Source organism: Dryobates pubescens, chromosome 14 (genome assembly GCF_014839835.1).
Source record: "Dryobates pubescens isolate bDryPub1 chromosome 14, bDryPub1.pri, whole genome shotgun sequence".
NCBI classification, from domain to species: Eukaryota; Metazoa; Chordata; class Aves; order Piciformes; family Picidae; genus Dryobates; species Dryobates pubescens.
The window spans coordinates 14,767,128-14,785,662 of NC_071625.1; the positions used below are offsets into that span (position 1 = coordinate 14,767,128).

General features: G+C 44.0%; 1 protein-coding gene across 1 annotated transcript in view; it reads right to left on the reverse strand.

The window, feature by feature from the left end:
- Positions 1-18,535, reverse strand: part of ADGRB1 (adhesion G protein-coupled receptor B1) — a 317,920-nt gene that overhangs the window by 62,985 nt on the left and 236,400 nt on the right. Inside the window, exons 20-21 of the mRNA XM_054167432.1 lie at positions 12,554-12,657; positions 4,157-4,259 (exon numbers count right to left, since the gene is read on the reverse strand). Of these exons, the coding sequence (XP_054023407.1) occupies positions 4,157-4,259; positions 12,554-12,657 (207 nt within the window). The remainder of the gene's footprint in view (positions 1-4,156; positions 4,260-12,553; positions 12,658-18,535) is intronic.

Sequence of the window (18,535 nt, forward strand, 5' to 3'; positions counted from 1 at the left end):
AAGGCCAAATCTTTCACTGGTGCAAATTGGTGCCGCTCTGTTTAACTCTGCCAGAGCTGTGTTTAATTTCCACCATTTGCGAGCTGGAAACTGTGAATCGATGTACTCCAGAAGAAAATGACAGAAAGAAAACCCAGTGGCCCCCAAGAAGAAGGGAGAGCAAATAGACTTTAAAAACTACTACTCTGTATTTAAAAAAAAAAAAAAAAGAAAATAAAGAAAAGGGGAAAAAAAACCCAAAAATCAAAACCAAAAAAAGCTTAAGGCATGCAGGGCAGGGGGAGGTTGGAGGTCTATAATGAAGAATTTCTCTGCTTTGAGTTAAATGAGGAAACATGGTCTCTGAGCTTATGGTCAATGAATCTTCCTCTTTATTTTTCATCTCCCAGCATCTTTTAACACAGAGCTCTCATGCCCAGGGTGTCTTTCATCATGATTTTATCAGATCGCTCTCAATTCATGTGCTGGCACAAACCAATGTTATCAGAGGTTGTGAATAAAAGTACGACTGCTTTTTGAGACAGGAACTGTCTTTTTGTTACATATTTGTATTTCACACCAAAAATCCCTTGGTAGTCTGCCTACAAATGGATTTAGGATGACAGTTCAGTACAAATAACACAGCTCAATATGATAATTTCAAGTCCTTTTCACATTTTAAAGGGGCTTACAGGCCTACATAAAACTGACAAACACACAATGCTGTCTGGAATATATTTAAAGAGACTTATTTTAGACCCTTTTTTTCCCCTTTTGCAAGCATCAATACCACACTGTTCATTTAATTGTTTTCATTCTGTACCAGCATGGTTTCTGCCCAGTTTGCAAGCAGTTTGGAAAGGGAAAAGAAAAACCTTGCTTTCCAGTTTTACACAAGAGAGAGATATTTTCCAGGTACTTGTTTTCAGTCTGAAAATTTTGGTAGAAAGGGATGGAGAAGAGAAAAGGAGACCCCAACAAAAATATGGACATCTCAGCCAGGTCAGTAAAAACCCATCACCTCAACTCAAACCAGTCTGTGAACTTGGCCAGATTATGGGCCCACACATACTTGCTTCTGCTACCTCTGCTGCAGTTTTCCTTTCCTTCTAAGGAAAAAAATAAGGTCTAAACACAGGAATATGATGTCCCAGGCTGCTGCAGAAAGATCTAGCAGAGCTTGTCAGTCTGTCAAGGCCATTAGTCCTTGTTTTTCTGTAAGAGGAGAAATCTTTTTCCTTCCAGCACATAGCTATGCCTTTGAGATATGTCCAGTTCATGCAGCATTCATTTTGGTTTTTTGTATCACGCTACTGCTGACTGCAATTTTTTTAGCCTTTTCCCAGGCCTTTCATCTTCAAAAAACTTAGCAAATTCAGGCATGGAATCTTGCCTTTGAGGTTACACAGACAGAAATCAAGGGAGAATTTGGCATTTCCAGCAAAAATTCTCCCAGAGTGGCTGCAATTATAAATCAATCACCAACGTTTTAAGGCACTCCATTATCAATAATTGAATGTGAATAAATTCCTAATTTCCACTCCTTCATCTCTTCTCTGTATAGTTTTCTTTCTCTGTTCCCTGCCAGAGACTGTTTACTAGATGGTTGAGCGGAAACCCAAGAATAACATTTCTATTTATGGTGTCTCATGCATATGTATGTGCAAAGTGCTAATCTGCCTGATGCGATCGCAGCCGGGAGCTTTGAATCCTCACTAACAGCTCTGACACTGAACACCCAGAGTCATGGGAGAAAAAAAGCACAAAGGACAACCTGGGATCACAACTGTGGGAGAACCTGAAGATCACAGAATCATAGAATTGTTTCAGTTGGAAGAGACCTTTAAGATCATTGAGTCCAACCTTCAACTCAAGACCATCATGGCCATTAAACCATATCCCACAGTGCCATGTCCAAATGTTTCTTGAACATCTCCAGGGACAGTGACTCCACCACCTCCCTGGACACCCTGTTTCAGTACCTGACCACTCTTTCCATAAAGAAATCTTTCCTAATATCCAGTCTAAACCTTCTCTGGCATAATTTCAGTCCATTTCTTCTCGTTCTATCACTTGATACTAGGAAGAATAGACCCATTCCCACTTTACCACAGCCTCCTCTTAGGTTGCTCTAGAGTGCAATGAGGTCTCCCCTCAGCCTCCTCCTCTCCAAACTAAACAATCCCAGTTTCCTCAGCTGCTCTCAGAAGATTTGTTCTCTAGACCCTTCACCAGCATTGTTGCCCTTCTAAAGATATCCACCACCTCTCTTGGGTTGAGGAAGACTAACCAAAGAGGTGATCCAGCCATGGTTTGCCATGTTGAGCATCCCTCAGTGTTACTTTCTATGCAAAGAAGAACCTAGAATCACACATTGGGTTACACCTAGGGAAAGCAAGAGCTTAGCTCACTCTTCACCAAGAAAGCCATGTTGGCCGTGAAAGCAATCTCTGCTTTGCCAAGTCATTTTCTGAAGGGCACTTGTTTGATAGGAGCAGACCTGGCTGACTACATCTCGCCACACTGCCCTACATACATCTGGCTCACGTTGTAAAGCTTTTCCTAAACCAAAACCAAGCCTTAACCCAAGGAATCCTCCATAGAAATGAGTCTCTGTGATTCATTAAACCCTGGGGCTTCTCTGCAAAAATGCTTCCAAAAGAAACAGCCTGCTGTGGTAGTTGTTGTGTTGTTTGTTAATTGTAAATATCTGTAAATATTGTAAAGCACTGTATATTATGTACACAGTCATTGCATTCCATTGTAGAGTGTAGGTTTGCTTGCAAATACAGCTTTCATTTGCTTCTAACTGAGCTGGTCTGGCTGGGGGAAAATTTCAACCCACCACACCTGCCAAAGTTAATCCTCAAAAAAACCACCTACAACAAACTGGCCAGTCACTGGTTACTGTTAATTAAAAATGAAATTTTCACTTCTGAGTGTGACTTAGGCAGGAGGAATAGTGGAGGATGCTTCTGTCCTCACTATTCTGCTTAATGGAGTTGGGGTGGTTGAAGTACTTCAGGAAATGGGGAAATGTACGACAGGAAAATACTAACAAATTATGGAATCACAGAATAATGAGGGTTTGAACAGATCTCTCAGGGTCATCCAGTCCAATTCTGCTGCTACAGCAGGGTCACCTGGAACAGGTTGCCCAAGATTACAATCTTGGTTTGAATCTCTGCAGGGAAGGAGATTCCACAGTCTCTTTGGGCACCCTGGCCCAGTGCTCTGTCGCTTTCAAAGGAAAGAAGCTTTTGCCTATGTTTTGGTAGAACCTCCTATGTTCCACTTTGTGCTCACTCTCCCTTGTCCTTTTACTGGGAACCACGGAAGAGGGTCTGCCCCCATCCTCTTGACCCCCACTCTTTATTTCATAGAATCATAGAATTGTTTTGGTTGGAAAACCACCAACCCAAAATATTGATAAGCAGGTTAAACAGCCCCAAGTCCCTCCGACTTTCCCCCTCAGAGAGATGAGCAGTAATTTATTATGCCAGACACCAAGTGGGACAACTTTAGCTGGAGAAAAGTCACACAGGCAACACGTGCCACTCCAGCTGGGTCTGCATGACGGGAAGGCACGTACGTGCAGCCAGGGCACATGGCTTGAATGTGGACATTACATCTTGCCTTTACTGCCTGAGTCACACCGTGATCTGCAGTGAGTCCCTCGTGGCCCCCGGCTCTGCAGTGCATCTGGCAACTCTTCCTACCCTAAAAAAATGGTGGGTTTTGTGGCTCTGTTTGTTAACATCTGCTTTAAGCTGAAAGCATAACATTTGCTGGAGAAATAAATGTAAAACTGAGATACTGGTTTATTTATTTATTTATTTAAAAGCCTTTTCTCAATCTGTCTTTCTTTGCATTATTCAGAACATAAAATGGTTAAAGTCTTGCAAATAACAATAATTCTTCGCTGTGCTGTGTGCCAGCTACTCTAGGCAGATAGTCAAAAAAAATCACATTGGTTTTAATCAAGGCCCTGAGGATGCTGACAAATTATCAAAGATGGAGAGAGAGAAAATTGAAATCTGCCATTTTGTGGTATCTTTGACATGTTGCTAATTAACAGATGGAGGAAAAACGAGGAAGTGCTGCCTGAGTGGGTCATTTCAGTGCTATAATTGAGGGGAAAAGCAAACAAACAAACAAAGACCAACCTATCTCTTACCTTATTTCGTGTCTGGGTCTGTCCAATCAGGATGAGAGCGTTGGAGGAGATGATGGATAGGCAGAAGTTGATAAGGATGACCGAGCGCTCTGAGCGAATATACCTGCAGCAAGAGAAGAGGAGGAGGAGGGAGATCCATCCTGTTACAACTTGCATTAAGTTACCTCTGAAAAGCATCAACCAGGTGCAGGTTGAATTGGGCCAGGCTCTACAGAAGGCCATGATAAAGAGTTTGCCCATTTCCTGCTGATCTTGTATGTTAAACAGACAAGAACAAGGGAAAAGGATGGAGAGCTTGGGTTTTAGTGCTCAGCCCTCAGATTTCTCAATCAACCCCTCTCAAGGCTGGAGTTATGGGCATGAGTCAAAAAACTAAAGGCCAGGTGCTCCCTAGTATGAGTCGCTCCAAACACAGTAGTGTTGCAAGTCGTCTTCAGCTCTGCTTGAAAGGGGATTTGAAAAGGAGCGTGAAAGGAAACATACAGGCAACACATGGAAAGATTCCCAAATAGAAGAGCCACAGACATACCGGCAATGAAAGCAGATTACAAATGCATGCACCTTCACAACAAAGTGTGTGTGATTCAGCATTCCCCTTCAGTTAACCTAACAACCCATCCTGAAGTGAGAAGTATTTGTGGCTGCTGGAGAGCTTTAACACTCCTCAAAAACTAGGCCAAATACGTAACTGCAGCTGCGGGTCTGGGGCATCAGGGATCCAAGCTAGGAAGCTGTTGCCTTCAGCACCTAGCAGGAACAAGCTATTTGTCATTTCTGATTTGTGATGCGCAGCACAGCACCAACTTGCTGCTGAGGTATGTGCACAGCTGTTAATTCAAACCACTGGCTACAGAGGACAATTTGGTGCCTTTTTGTTCTTCTTCTTCTTTTTTTTTTTTTTTTTTTTTGAAGGCACTTTTATGGATCTAATAAAATTAAAAGGGAATTGCAAAAATGCAAGTCCTCAAGGGTTGACCCAGGATCTGACCATACCGACACTCATATACGTGAATAATCTCAGCAATTTGGCAAGTGTCCTGCATGAACACCAGAGGAGCAAAGAGTAGATGCTGATGCTTCCAGAAATTAGAAACATCTATTAATCAACCAGCTCATCCCTGGAGGCTAATGCAGAGTTATTTCCTATATTCCAGCACATGAATTATATATACTGGGAATTTGATTTCGTTAACTAATTTCAACAAGAGTGAGCTGGATGTGCTTTGGCTGTTTTTAAGTTCTGAGCTGGCAGGCAGGTCAGGTTTACTGCATGTGTGTGTGTTCTGTCAACAGTGAACTTGTGCTTTAAACCTACTGAAGGCTGCAAAACTTTGGTTTTAACTTCCCCCCTGATTTCTACCTTCAGACAAACATGGAGGCTGAGGATATGATTTCCTGGATATGAAAAAAGTCACTGATGCAAAGCAGGCTGAACTTCAGCTGTTGGAAATCTGGTTCATAGGCAGTCCTCCCTGAAACACACCCAACCTCAGAACAGAATACAAAATTTAGGCTTCCAGCTCAGCTAAAAGCTGGGCTGACTGGCTGCAAAATGCCTCTTTGGTTCTTTTCATGGTCAGTCTGACTGGGGCCAAAGCAATGCAATGCATCACCTGGATCCTATTCCATTTGTGACTGGAGGGTACTGAGCCATCAATCGATCTATGCTTTGATTGTATGAAGTAAAACATCAAGCCTCTAGTCAGCAGCTTCGAGGGGATAGAAAGGGAGATTTGGACTCTGTCCTGGTGGGAATGAGATGTAATAAATCTCTGCAATAACACTGTGATCCAACTGGCATTAGTGTGAGCTTCAAAAGTCTCCTCTGGTCAAAAAAAGGTAAGAAATGAGTTGACCATAAATACAATTTGCATGTGAATGTAAGGGAAGATAATTTAGATGTCTTCGTATTTTCTCCCCTACTTAAATGAGCCTCTCCTTTCTCATTGCTTCCCTTCATGCACTGAGTCCATCCTGTTCACTGGATCCCTGAAACTTCATAAACCAAGACATGGGCTGGCAACATATAAAACTGCAGAATCAGAATGATTTAGGTTGGGGGAAAACCTCTCAAGTTCCCAGTTCAATGCTCTGCCCCAAAAGTGGCTAATTTCAAAGTCAGAACAGGTTTCTCAGGGTCTTGGATAATCAAGTGTTGAAAATCACCAGGACAGAAAAGCTACCACCTTTCTTGAATGATTTTTTACACTGCCTAACTGCTCTTATGGTAAAGGATTCTTTTTCTTTATATTCTGCTGGATTTATCACTGCTGCAGCTGGTGCCTCTAGACCTTTCATTGTACACCTCTGCAAGCTGTTTGACTTCTTCACGACTCCTCCTTAATAGCTTCCTCTTCTCCAAGCTAACCAAGCCTTTTGCCCTTTGCCTCCTTTTCCACCATAATCTCCAGCTCCCTAGCCATCCACTGGACTTACTCCACTGTGCTGACATCTCTTGTATTGCAGAAGCCCAACATTTGGCACATGTTTTTCCAGATGTGGCCTCAAAAGTATCAAGCGGAGGGGAATTATCAATTCCCTTGACTCTTTGGCTATATTCTTGCCTATCCAGCCCAAGATAATCTTGGCCTTCATTATTGCATGGGTGCACTGCTGACTCATTTCCAAATTACTTTTCAGCAGGACACGGAGAACCTCCCCTGTGGAGCCACTACCAAGCCAGCAAGTCCCCAGGCCATCCTGCTCCAGATGCAGGACTGGACATTTGTCTTTGTTGTACCATTTCTCCTCAAATTGTTAAGCTCCTTCTGAATGGCAGTGATGCTCTCCCAGTTTGGTGTCATCTACAAACCTGCTGAAGGTGCATTTTCCCCCATTGTCCTGGTTGTTAGAGACTATTTGCTGCACTAACAAACCCTGTCAGATGCAACTAGTAACCAGCTCCTGATAAAGCTTCAAACTTTGATCATGACCCCTTAAGCCTGTATGAACTCCATTCAACTATTAAGCCACCTTAGAAGTCCCTGATCTAGTGCACAATTCCCTGGGCTGCAGACAAAGCTGCTAAGGGAGAGTGTACCAAAGGCCTTGGTAATATCAAAATATGCAACACCTACTTCTCTCCACTGTCCATGCAACCAGTCATCCCACCACAAAAGGGAAAATGGGTCAGTCAGGCACAATCTATCCTAAATCAATCTGTGCTGTCTATTCCCAATAGCTTTCTTGTCTATCATTTTGCCAGGAAATAACCTTTTAAACTACTTGATCCTTAATCTTCCCTGGGGCTGTGAGTAAGCTGACCAGCCATTTGCTCTCTGTATCCTCCTCCTTGCCCTTTTTAAAGATTAGTCTGGCATTTCTCTTCTTCCAGACAACTGGAACTTTCCCAGGTGATAGAGGGCAGTTCCGCAGCAACCAACATCAGCCAGCTCCCTCAACACCCTTGATTCATCACATTCAGTCCCACATACTTGCAAGTGCCCAACTTATATTGTCCTCAGCTTTCTCTTCCTCAGCAGTTTGTAGTATTTTCTGCTACCAGGAAGAGGAACTTAGGTGTCTGGGAGTAAATCTTGCTGGTGGAACACTGCAACGAAACCACTGACTACCTTCACATTTTTGACTTAACTCTCCATTAGGCCACTTGCCCCATTCAACACTGGGCCAGCACTTTCCCAAGTAATCCTTTGGTGCTGATGTATGTACAGAAACCCTTCTTGATGACTTTTACATCCCTTACCAGTTTCAAAAGCAGCTTAGGGCTGACCTTCCTAATTCAATCCTGCATTCCTGAGCAATGCTTCCCTCGTCCTCCTTGGTAGCCTTACTTTGCTATGAAACAATTGCATGTTATGTTTCAACTCAGTCAGAAGTTCCCCAGTAGGCTAAGATGGCCTCCTATCATGCCTGCTTTTTTCCTTCTGATTCCTCTTTTCCAGTGCAGGGTACCCCATGGGAAAAAAAAAAAAAATCACTATTCCTGTCCAGACCCTATATAATTACAGAATCATTAAGGCTGGAAAGGACCTCAAAGATCATCTAATCCAACTGCCAACCCAGCTATGACTACTAAACCATGACCCATGTCTACATGTTTCCTGAACACTGCCAGGGATGGTGACTCCACCACCTCCCTGGACAGCCTGTTCCAATGTCTGACCACTCTTTCAGTAAAGAAATCTTCCCTAATATCCAATCAAAACCTCCCCTGATACGACTTGAGGCCATTTCCTCTGGTTATGTTGCTAGTTACTTGAGAGAAAAGACCAACACCCACCTAGGCCAGCTTCCTTTCAGGTAGTTATAGAGAGCAATAAAGTCTACTCTCAGCCTTCTCCACATTAAACAACCCCAGGTCCCTCAGCTTCTCCTCATTTTTCAGACCCTCAGGCCAAAGAAGTCAGGAAGTCATATCAGAGAGGGAAAAACCACAGAAATTGATGAGTTTTGCTAGAGGAAAGATCTCCAGCAAAGGCTCCAGGGTGCTGTCTCACCACCCCACGAATGCTGTACCAGAGCCACCAAAGTAGAGGAAATCTCACTGCTCTGCTCTGGGTCCTTCAGGGTAATGGGAAAGCCCTGTGCACACTGAAACAGGTGGAGAAAGTGGGAAAACCCTACAGTCTGTCTCTCTGTCCCCATTACTCTCCCTTTCTCTTCACAAACACTGAGTCACTCCTGCTTCCTCACTGTGTACAAGCATCCTTCTCCATGCAGTCACTTACTCATCCCTACTATCTCCCATCAGGGCCACCAAGTGCCTCAGCATCTCTAGCAAAGCAGAGCTCCTGTTTTTGAAGCAAGTGTTAAAAGCCCCTTGAGAGCTCATTGACAACCACTAAATCAATCCCCAGGCTTTGACGGGTGGGGAGCGAGAAAAGCTTGCACTGCTACAGCTAGACAGCACTCACCCAGCTGCCACCAGTGAAAAAGGTCTGCTGTGACCCACATGCTGATGGGCTGGTGGAAGAGCTATTCATTAGCAACCATCGATCTTTATGCTATGGAAAGGTCACTGACTCTGAGGCTGCTAAACTGCAATGGGTTCAGGGACGGAAAACACGCTTAGGCACTCCTGAAAACATCACTGTGTCAAGAAGTGGTGGAAAGCAAAAACTTAGAGAAACACAGTACTAAGTAATTTCATCTGTTCTGACCCTTGATAGTTCCTTCTCTCCTCAGTTTTTCATTTTTACATCAGTTCTTGAGAGGAAAGATCTTTTTTTCTTTCAGTTCTCCCTTTTTGCACATGGGTGATAGAGCACATGGCCCACACACAGATCCTGTCTCCAGCTGTGACCCAGGACAGCCACTGCCGAGATGTAACAAGGTCACATCACTGCTATGGCCCACTGTGTCACTGACCTCTCTGTCGAGACTGCTAATAAGGCCAGAGATGCACCATCTGCAGCAGAGTTTTTGCAGCCATCTGTCTACTGGGAACTGGAGTGAGTCCACCAACAGGCCACCAACAGCCGTCAAACAGAAACAACATCCAGTTTTCAACGAGGCTGTGCCAAGTTGGCTGTGTCTGAAGTGATCACTTGCATCAAAAAGCTCGTGCCGTTCGTTCATACCAATGGCTGAGTAGGTGCCACTAAGCAGCAACCATTATTTGGAGGTTTTGAAGGGGAAATGGAGGGTAAATTCATTTCCTCTCTAATATGCAGCCCAAAGCTGGGATCACCTCCTTTTTCAGTCAACCCCCTTTTCTTCACTGTGTTCCCTTCCTTTTTTCTCACCCCTCCCCACCCTTTCTTTCTGCTTCCCATGTATAAACAAACCCTAGCTGGGCAAAATTCTGGGAAGGATTCCAGATTGTCAGCCTCAGTGAGCTTATTCATCAGAAGTGTTTCATACTCAAGCTGAGTCTATGTATGCATGCTCCAAATGCCTTTGTCCTGAAGTCTGAATGGGAAATTTCCCGGCCAAAGCTCTCTGAAACAGCTGAGCTCTGGTAAGTGCTCTCCACAGAAGACCAGGAAGCTAGGGCAGGAGGAAGCACAGAATGGTTTGGGTTGGAAGGGACCTTAAAGGTCAGCTAGTCCAACCGGCCTGGAGTCAGCAGGGACATTCCCAACTAGATCAGGTTGATGAGAGTCCCATCAAGCTTGACCTTGATTGTCCCCAGGGATGGGGCCTCCATCACTTCCCTAGGCAACCTTTCCTCCTGCTCCACCACCCTCATAGTAAAGAAGTTTTTTAAAAGGTCCAATCTAAATATAGCCTTTCCTAATTTCAAACCATTGCCCTTTGCCCTGTTGACACATGCCGTTGTACCTACACCCGCTCCAGCATTCTTGTAGGAGTTTCTCCCCTGCATGGTGAAAAAGAACCTATTTTTACTGCCTCTATATTTTATCAACAGCTGGAGTAGTACTGCTAACCTCACTTCTAAGCATTCCTTCAGCTGTTGTCTATCAGACTATATAACATCTAGGGCAAAACAAAGTAGGAGCCAGGAGATAACGATGACTTGAACATGATGTTCCTGAGACCATTAATAGGACAGCACATTCATGTCCAGCAGCTATGCCTAAAATAAAAAGGACACACAGAGTGCTCAGGGCTCAGCCACAGGAATGCTGCGAAGTTTAGAAAACATGAACACATGATCTACAGAGAAGAAATGAAGCAAACTCAGAACACCAAAGAGAACTTCTAGAGATCACTTGATCATGCTTTACAAATATTTACACAAAGAGACTGAGGATAGAGAGCCCTTTAATCAAGATATAGCTGGTCTCAGGATCACTTGGAAATGCATGTCCATCCTTGGCTAGCTCAGAAATGGCCATTCAAGCCTCCCATAAACATCCGCCCCACCACCACCTCATCTTGATCATTTTGGGCATAGGCATAAACATAAAAGCTGGAGTGAGAAATTAAAAAGGGTATTTTAAACAGGGCATGTAATTAACTTTACTGTCCTCAACAACAGTAAATATTGAGGGGCACACCACTCCTGGAAGTAGATACATCCTGTTATTCCAAATGACTCTGGTATGCTCCAAACTGATTCAACCTCATGCCTAAACTTGGGTTTCAGTTCCTGAACTTGTTTCTGATAGGAAAGAGAGAGTGAGGCTCAAATGCTTCCTCTTTAATCTAACTTTCCACTTGATCCTGACACCAGTGACACCAGTAAGTCACCTACCAGCGCTGCTCAGTGCTGCCCAGCCTGAGGAAAAGCAGGAGAGGACAAGGACTTGAGCACATCCAATGATACCCCAGGCACGGAAAAACCTGAGTTCTAGATAAATGTTATTATGATCAGTCTTCAGCTCATAGCACTTGCCATAATTAACCAGCCACTATGCACTGTCACAGTATCAACCAAAAAAAAATGATGCATTTTTGCTCAGTTTTCTTACTCTCTTGTTTCTTTCCTCTGTGAAAGGGTAGAAAATGTTATCTCAATTTACCACTCTGAATTTACCCTTTCCTTCCTATGAAGAAGAATCACTTAGCAAAATAAGAGCCTCAAGCTGATTCCTTCTCCCAAAAGGCTCACCAATAATATCCAACCAGTGTATTCTCTAGAGCCACTCCATCTCGGTTTGACTACCATTCACTTGGTTCTGTCTTTGTTTTATTTAGTGTCATGAAGCTCTCAGCGAGTTTGCCATGGATTTAGTAGAGGCATGGGTCTTGTAGACCAAAGTCTGACCTTGTGCAACATAGTATGGGAGCTCAGGAGGGACAGAAATTCCTTGCACATCCCAGGTCTTCCAGCTTCTGCAGTCCACCAAAACATATCTACCAATGTCATGAGCCAATGTAGAACTTTGTTCATTAGAACTCACTACAGAATCACTTCAGCCTCTATAAATAATAAAATTTAAGGTTATGCCTGACCTTCTTGTAGGCTTAAAGGAGCTCTCTGCATTGGGACATATTGAGGAATCCTATATGTAGCTGAAGCTAAAGGCAAAACGTAGCTAACAGGTTGGAGAGCTATTTAGACCACACAGTTTATCATCCTTAAGCTCCCAAAAAGTGCTGCCAGCTCCTCAGGCCAGATGTTTTCATAACAGACTGTGAATGTTTGGATGTTATCAAAGACCCACATGGGAATAGGTTGAAGCAATTCTGCCTGAGAAGAGGCAGTGCATGTCCACCTCCCTGTGCACAAGGTTTCCTGGGCTGTTTGAAGGCATCTAAAGCAGCACGCGGCTTTTGACAACGGAACAATGTGACTACATGGGGGCATGGCACTAATTTCACTGCACTAATTTCTCTGGCACTAAAAGGAAAGAACAATGCCAACTAAGCCACCATGATGACTTTTTTTTTTGCAGAACCCACTCATTACCAAACAGTTCTTCCTCAGGCACCAGACACCCAAAACAGGAGAACAAAACCTCCAGGATCCTGGCAGATCAAGAGACAGTTACTTTCCCCAACAAGAAGAGTAGAGAATGAAAGCCATACCTCCAAACTGAGACATAAATGATAATCAACAGCAAAAGTGTCAGCGAAGATACTCCACAGCCTACAATTAACGTGACAGAGGGGACCAGCACCTTTTCCATGTTCTGAAAGAGAGAAAGCAAGAGATTAAAAACAAAAAGAAAAACAACCTCTACCAGCTTAATTTTCATGGCAAGAACTTTCCTCCTAGCTGTTTGTGTGTCAGCTTACTGGGTCTTCTCATTGAATTGCACACACAAACAAAGAAGAAGGAAGACCAGGATCTGTTTCTGGCTGATCCAGCCTTGCTTTGGACATGATTCTGATCCCACACTCACCAGTGTTAAGTCTGAGTAACAACCCTGATATCCATGGTGAGACAGGTGTATAAAATGTGTGGACTGCATGATCAGTCCCTTCATATCCAGTGTGAAACTATGGAGATAATTAACAAGGCAATAGCAGAAGGCAGTGCCTACACCAGAACAATTACAAATGAGGACTTCTGAGAATGGCAGTGATGAAGGTTGGAGGATGAAAAGAAGGTGAAAATCTTCTTCCAGCTACCAACATCCATCTTTAAAAGCAGGAGATGAAGCAAGGAAAAGAAAAAACCAAGATGTATAATCCTCCCAAGGGACCCAGCCTCCACTTGTACTATCCATCACTTCATTACTCCTACACTATTACAAAAAGGATTTCTTCCTATGCAGAGGTCCTTACTGGAAAATATGACGTAGAATGGTTCCCCTTTCCTGTCTAAACACAAAAGCACAGCTCTTGCAACATCAGAACAAACACACATGCTATTACCTCTCCTAATCTAGTTCTCTGCTTCACAGGGACTAGCTGTACAACTAGCTGACATCTGCCGGACTAACATCACTAAACCCCCCTTCTTCTCAGCTTAGAGCGAGGATCTGGATCCCACTTGGTTTTCCCTGCTGCAGGCTTTTTCTCTGGCATGTTTCTCATTTCCACATCAATGATCTCTGCTGGCATGAAGGCAGAGAAGCCGAGACCCACCACACAACAGACACATGAGAACCTTCCATTTAGAGTGATTACGCAGCATGCAGAGGTGTGGGAGCGCAGTCAAGGTTGTCATTAGATTGGCATAGTACCCACACCTGTAGCTACAGCCATGGAGATGAGATGTGACATAGCAAGGCCTTACCACAGAAAAAAAGACAATTACACCTGAAATTTGGAATGGAATAGGCAGTTCTCTAAGGACTTGTCTACACTACTTTGCTGGCAGGCATAAGGCTGCTCAATCTGAACATCCCTGATCAGTAGGACTCCATGAAGCTGAGGCTAAGGTTAGTCTGTTCCAGCCTACTGATCCCTCTGCAAGGCAAAAAAACATTAGCAAGGCTCAACACTGTCCTTACCTGGAGTCTGGCCAGCAAAACATATGGGCAAAGCAAGCATGTGTCCGTTGAGTCAAGGCCCGTGGTCATTAGAGTTGTACTCCACAGAGCCCACCAGGAAGAAGAATCAAACCACCCCACTACACAGAGTTCTGAGCTGAATTGTCCCTGAAGTCTGAAGGACTTGGAAAGATGCTCCTTACTTGCATATTTTCACCAAGGGCACCTCTCACATTTTGAATCTCATTTGGGGGGAATTAATGAAGAGCAAAACTTTCATCAAACTGCTGCAGTGAAGCCCACAGGACCTATTGGCAAGGTTGGCACAAAAACTTAAGGGATCTGAGACAGAATTTAGTGACACATTCAATGGCTTGAATGTCTAAGTGGCATATAGACTCAAAGGAGCACAGGTTGATTGAGGGATCTTTACTGGACGCAGACCAGCTGCAGACTGGAAGCCAAACAGCACTGCAGCATGGTGCAATGTCCCCTCCCTACTGACCACATTAGCTCTGACATGTCACTACCCCAGCATGCCTGTACAGTTTCTTTGAGTTTGCTTGATGAGAAAGAAAGCTTAGGAATCTCCAGATCTATATCATAGATACATATAAATGGTCGGGATCCTCAATCTAATTCAATCTGTTGAACTAATGGAACTGCATTTCAGGTGATATCTTACTTCTTTTAACTATCACAGTATCACAGTATCACTAAGGTTGGAAGAGACCTCAAAGATCATCAAGTCCAACCTGTCACCACAGACCTCATGACTAAACCATGGCACCAAGTGCCACATCCAATCCCCTCTTGAACACCTCCAGGCACGGTGACTCCACCACCTCCCTGGGCAGCACATTCCAATGACGAATGATTCTCTCCGTGAAGAACTTTCTCCTCACCTCAAGCCTAAACTTCCCCTGGTGCAGCTTGAGACTGTGTCCCCTTGTTCTGGTGCTGGTTGCCAGAGAGAAGAGACCAACCACTTCCTGGCTACAACCACCTTTCAGGTAGTTGTAGAGAGCAATGAGGTCATCCCTGAGCCTCCTCTTCTCCAGGCTAAATAATCCCAGCTCCCTCAGCCTCTCCTCACAGGGCTGTGCTCAAGGCCTCTCCCCAGCCTTGTTGCCCTTCTCTGGACACCTTCAAGTGCCTCGATATCCTTCCTAAACTACCAGCAGTTGTGAGGAAACTACAAGAATAACATGGTGATGAGCCTCATAAATCCATCCAGCAAGGTCCTGTATCTCCCTCAACCTAGAGCTTCCCAAAATACTTGCAGAAAATGTTTCAGCTCACGTGTGGATTCATCTCATAAAGTTCTACCAAGACTTGGTCGCTGTCATTTTTTAACATAGAATCACAGAATCAAACAAGGTTTGGGGTTGGAAGGAACCCTTAAAGGTCATCTAGTCCAATTCCCCTGAAGTATGCAGGGACATCTTCAACTCGAGCAGGTTGGTCAGAGCCCAGTCCAATCTGACCTGAAATGTCTCCAGGGATGGGAGACATGGGAGACATGCCACCTCTTTGGGCAACCTGGGCCAGTGTTTTACCATCCTCATAGCAAAAACTTCCTTCCTTGGATCCAGTCTAAATCTCCCTCTTTTACTTTAAAACCATCACCCCTTGTCCTGTCAAAACAGGCCCTGCTGAAAAGATTGTCCCCACCTTTCTTATAAGTCCCCTTTAAGTATTGAACGACAGCAACAAAACAAAAAGCAAAAACATAAACCCCAAAAAACCCCAAACCACACACACACAAAAACAAACAAAAAAACTCTCATATGACTGTATTCCCACTCTGGGAATTTACTCCTGCCAAATATTTGTGGAAGCTTAGAAGCAATTTTTTGAGGTAAGCATAAAGAAATTTCAATGAAAATATCAACATTTTGTTTCATCTCCCATCAAACAAAACTGAAATTGGATATGTTCCAAACTGCAAGGGCTGAAATAGCACACCCTGCTCCTTATAAACTGAAATGTGATGGGAACTGAAGCCTCTGATTTAGTCAGGCACTGGGGTAGGATATGGGAGAGAGAAATACATTAGGAGTGAAGTTCTTTACAATAAGGGTAGTGAAATACTGGAGCAGCTTGCCCAGAGATATGGTTGAGGCCCCTGAAGACATTCAAGGTCAAACTGGATGAGGCCCTCAGCAACCTGATCTAGTTAAAAACGTCCCTGCTCACTGCAGGGGTGTTGAACAAGATGAACTAAAGAGACCCTTCCCTCCCAATGCATTCTCTGATACTAATCTGCAGTATGAAGACACAGCTCCTCTCCTTGCCACTTTTTTTCCCTCTTGAAGAATCCATGTGAGCAACATCCTTGTCCCACCCTGGAGGTGCATGGTCCTGATAAATACACTGTGAAGCACAAACTACTCAGACATGGATTGCTTCTTGCTTTCCTGCTCCAAGCTCATTCCCAACCCTTTTTCTCTCCCTGCTCCCCCCTTATGGCAATCTGATTTCACATTGCACAAATGGTGGCCCGGGATGAGCATTGATTGTGACATTTGATTTAAGTAGGTCTCATGTCCCTGACGTTTCATGGGTAACTGGATAAAAGTGGGGGAGGAGCTCTACTAAAGCCAAAAAAGCCTGACATATAAGTAATTTCTAAACCACCCCAGAGTAACTGAAGACAGAGAGCTTGGATTTTAACAGACAAGCAGACTACATTCCTGTATCTCCAACACAGTAACCCCAAATCCCCTCCCTCCCATAACCATCTCTGACACACCTCCCTCCCAGCAACCTTATTTTCTTTCACTCTCCTCCTATTCCTCTTTCCCACATCACCCATAACCCTCTCCTAGATCCTCCATCAAATAAGTAAAAGGTTGCGTGTTCTGGACCATCCTTGGTCAGATGGGTGCTCATTGGGAAGACATTGCACAAATAATGATTGGCCAAACAGAAGCCAGATGTGTGAGTAACAGCTGGTATCTATCTGCAGCCCTTCCCACACCACAAAAAGATCCTAGTCTGCATCTTCTTCATTGTCCTGCAGCCAAACCTTCACAAAATGCATGCCCACCAGAAGGATTTTCACTGAAGAGATGCTGTGAAGCTCATCCCTTCATCACTAAACCTGATGGGATTTCTGTTGGTGCATCATGAGGGTGGGTAACAATAAAAAACACTGGCTGAAATAAGACCAGGAGCTCACTCTTTGGGAATAATAAATCCTATGTGCTTAGCCCTTGTAGCTTAGGATTCTGCCTTCTTTCATCACTGAGGTTTCTCTGTCCTCCTAATTTTCCTTCACTCCTCCCCCACTTCTTGCCCTTAGCAAAAGAAGCATAATTTGTTTTATTGCTTTTGACTAATTAAACCCTCTGACAGAAGGTGGTCGGATGCTGTAGGATCTCAGCCTTGCAAGGGAAATTTCCTTGGAGTAGAGCAAGGGGAGAAAGCAAGGATGGTTTATAAAGAAATAGTGATACCAAGAGAAAACCGGCAAGACATTATCAAGGTAAGAGAGAAATGAGTCCTGTGGGAGTTTCCCAGCCTCACAACCAAGCAGTAAACTGGTTGTCTGCAAAAGAAAGGATAGAGGAACAGGATCTCCACTTGCTTGGCCTGGAGTTGGTCTCAGATAGCCTGTTCCTCACCGTGTCTGCTGAAGGGAGCTATCCAGAAGCACCCTGAAAAACAGATGAAGCTCTGGCAGTTTGGAGCTGGGAAGAAAAGGTTTTCCTGGACCTAGCAGGAACAGAGCAGGTTGCTCTGAGTCGCAAGCCCTGTGATTCTGTCACCAAGCATGACAAGGGAGGAGAGAAGCAATCAATGACATCAGCCAGGATGGAAATAACGAGTGCCACTGCCTGGGGCTGCTTGCTGTCCTACCACCTCATTGCTCTGCCTAGCAGGGCAGAAGGATGCTCCTCCTTTTCTTTACAATTTCACTTTGCTTCCATCTTCTCCTTTTCTATTCCCTTCTCTTCCTTTCTCCCTATTTTTTTCCTCTCTTTTGTCTTCTCTCCTCCCTTCCTTTGGCCATTTTCCATGACATGTTCTCCCTTTTCTTCTTGCTCGTAAGGCATCTCTCCAGCTCTCCCCCCTCACATTTTCTGCATTTCTCTTTCCTTCTCTTGCTTTCTGCAGAGCACTCTGAAAAGCAACTTCATTTGAGTCATGCTTGTTCCATTACCCAGCTCTGGCTCCAGGGTCAAACAGGCTCCAATTAGAACAAAGTATTTCTTAATGCCATGCAGTTTGCCTGAGACCTTACAAGCAAGCTGTTCTTTCTGCTTTTTTCCATTCTTGATACAAAGAAAATCTGAACAAAGTCTTTATAGGTACAGCATCATACTAATAAAGCTACCAAAAAAATTAATCCATTTATTTTGCTTTCTAATTAAACACAGACATATGAGTTTGGAATCTGGGGGGCCGGGATTTGTTTGTTTTTAGGACCGTGTTTGCTATTCAGAATGGTTGCCTGGAGCCTGACTTCATACACATTTGAAATTAAAGACTCAGGAAGACAGAATTACAGGTTGCAAGGGACATCTAGAGCTTTCTAATGTAATTCACTGCTTGGTGCAAGACTACCATAGAATAGAATCATAGTATTGTTTTGTTGGAAAAGATCTTCAAGATCATTGAGTCC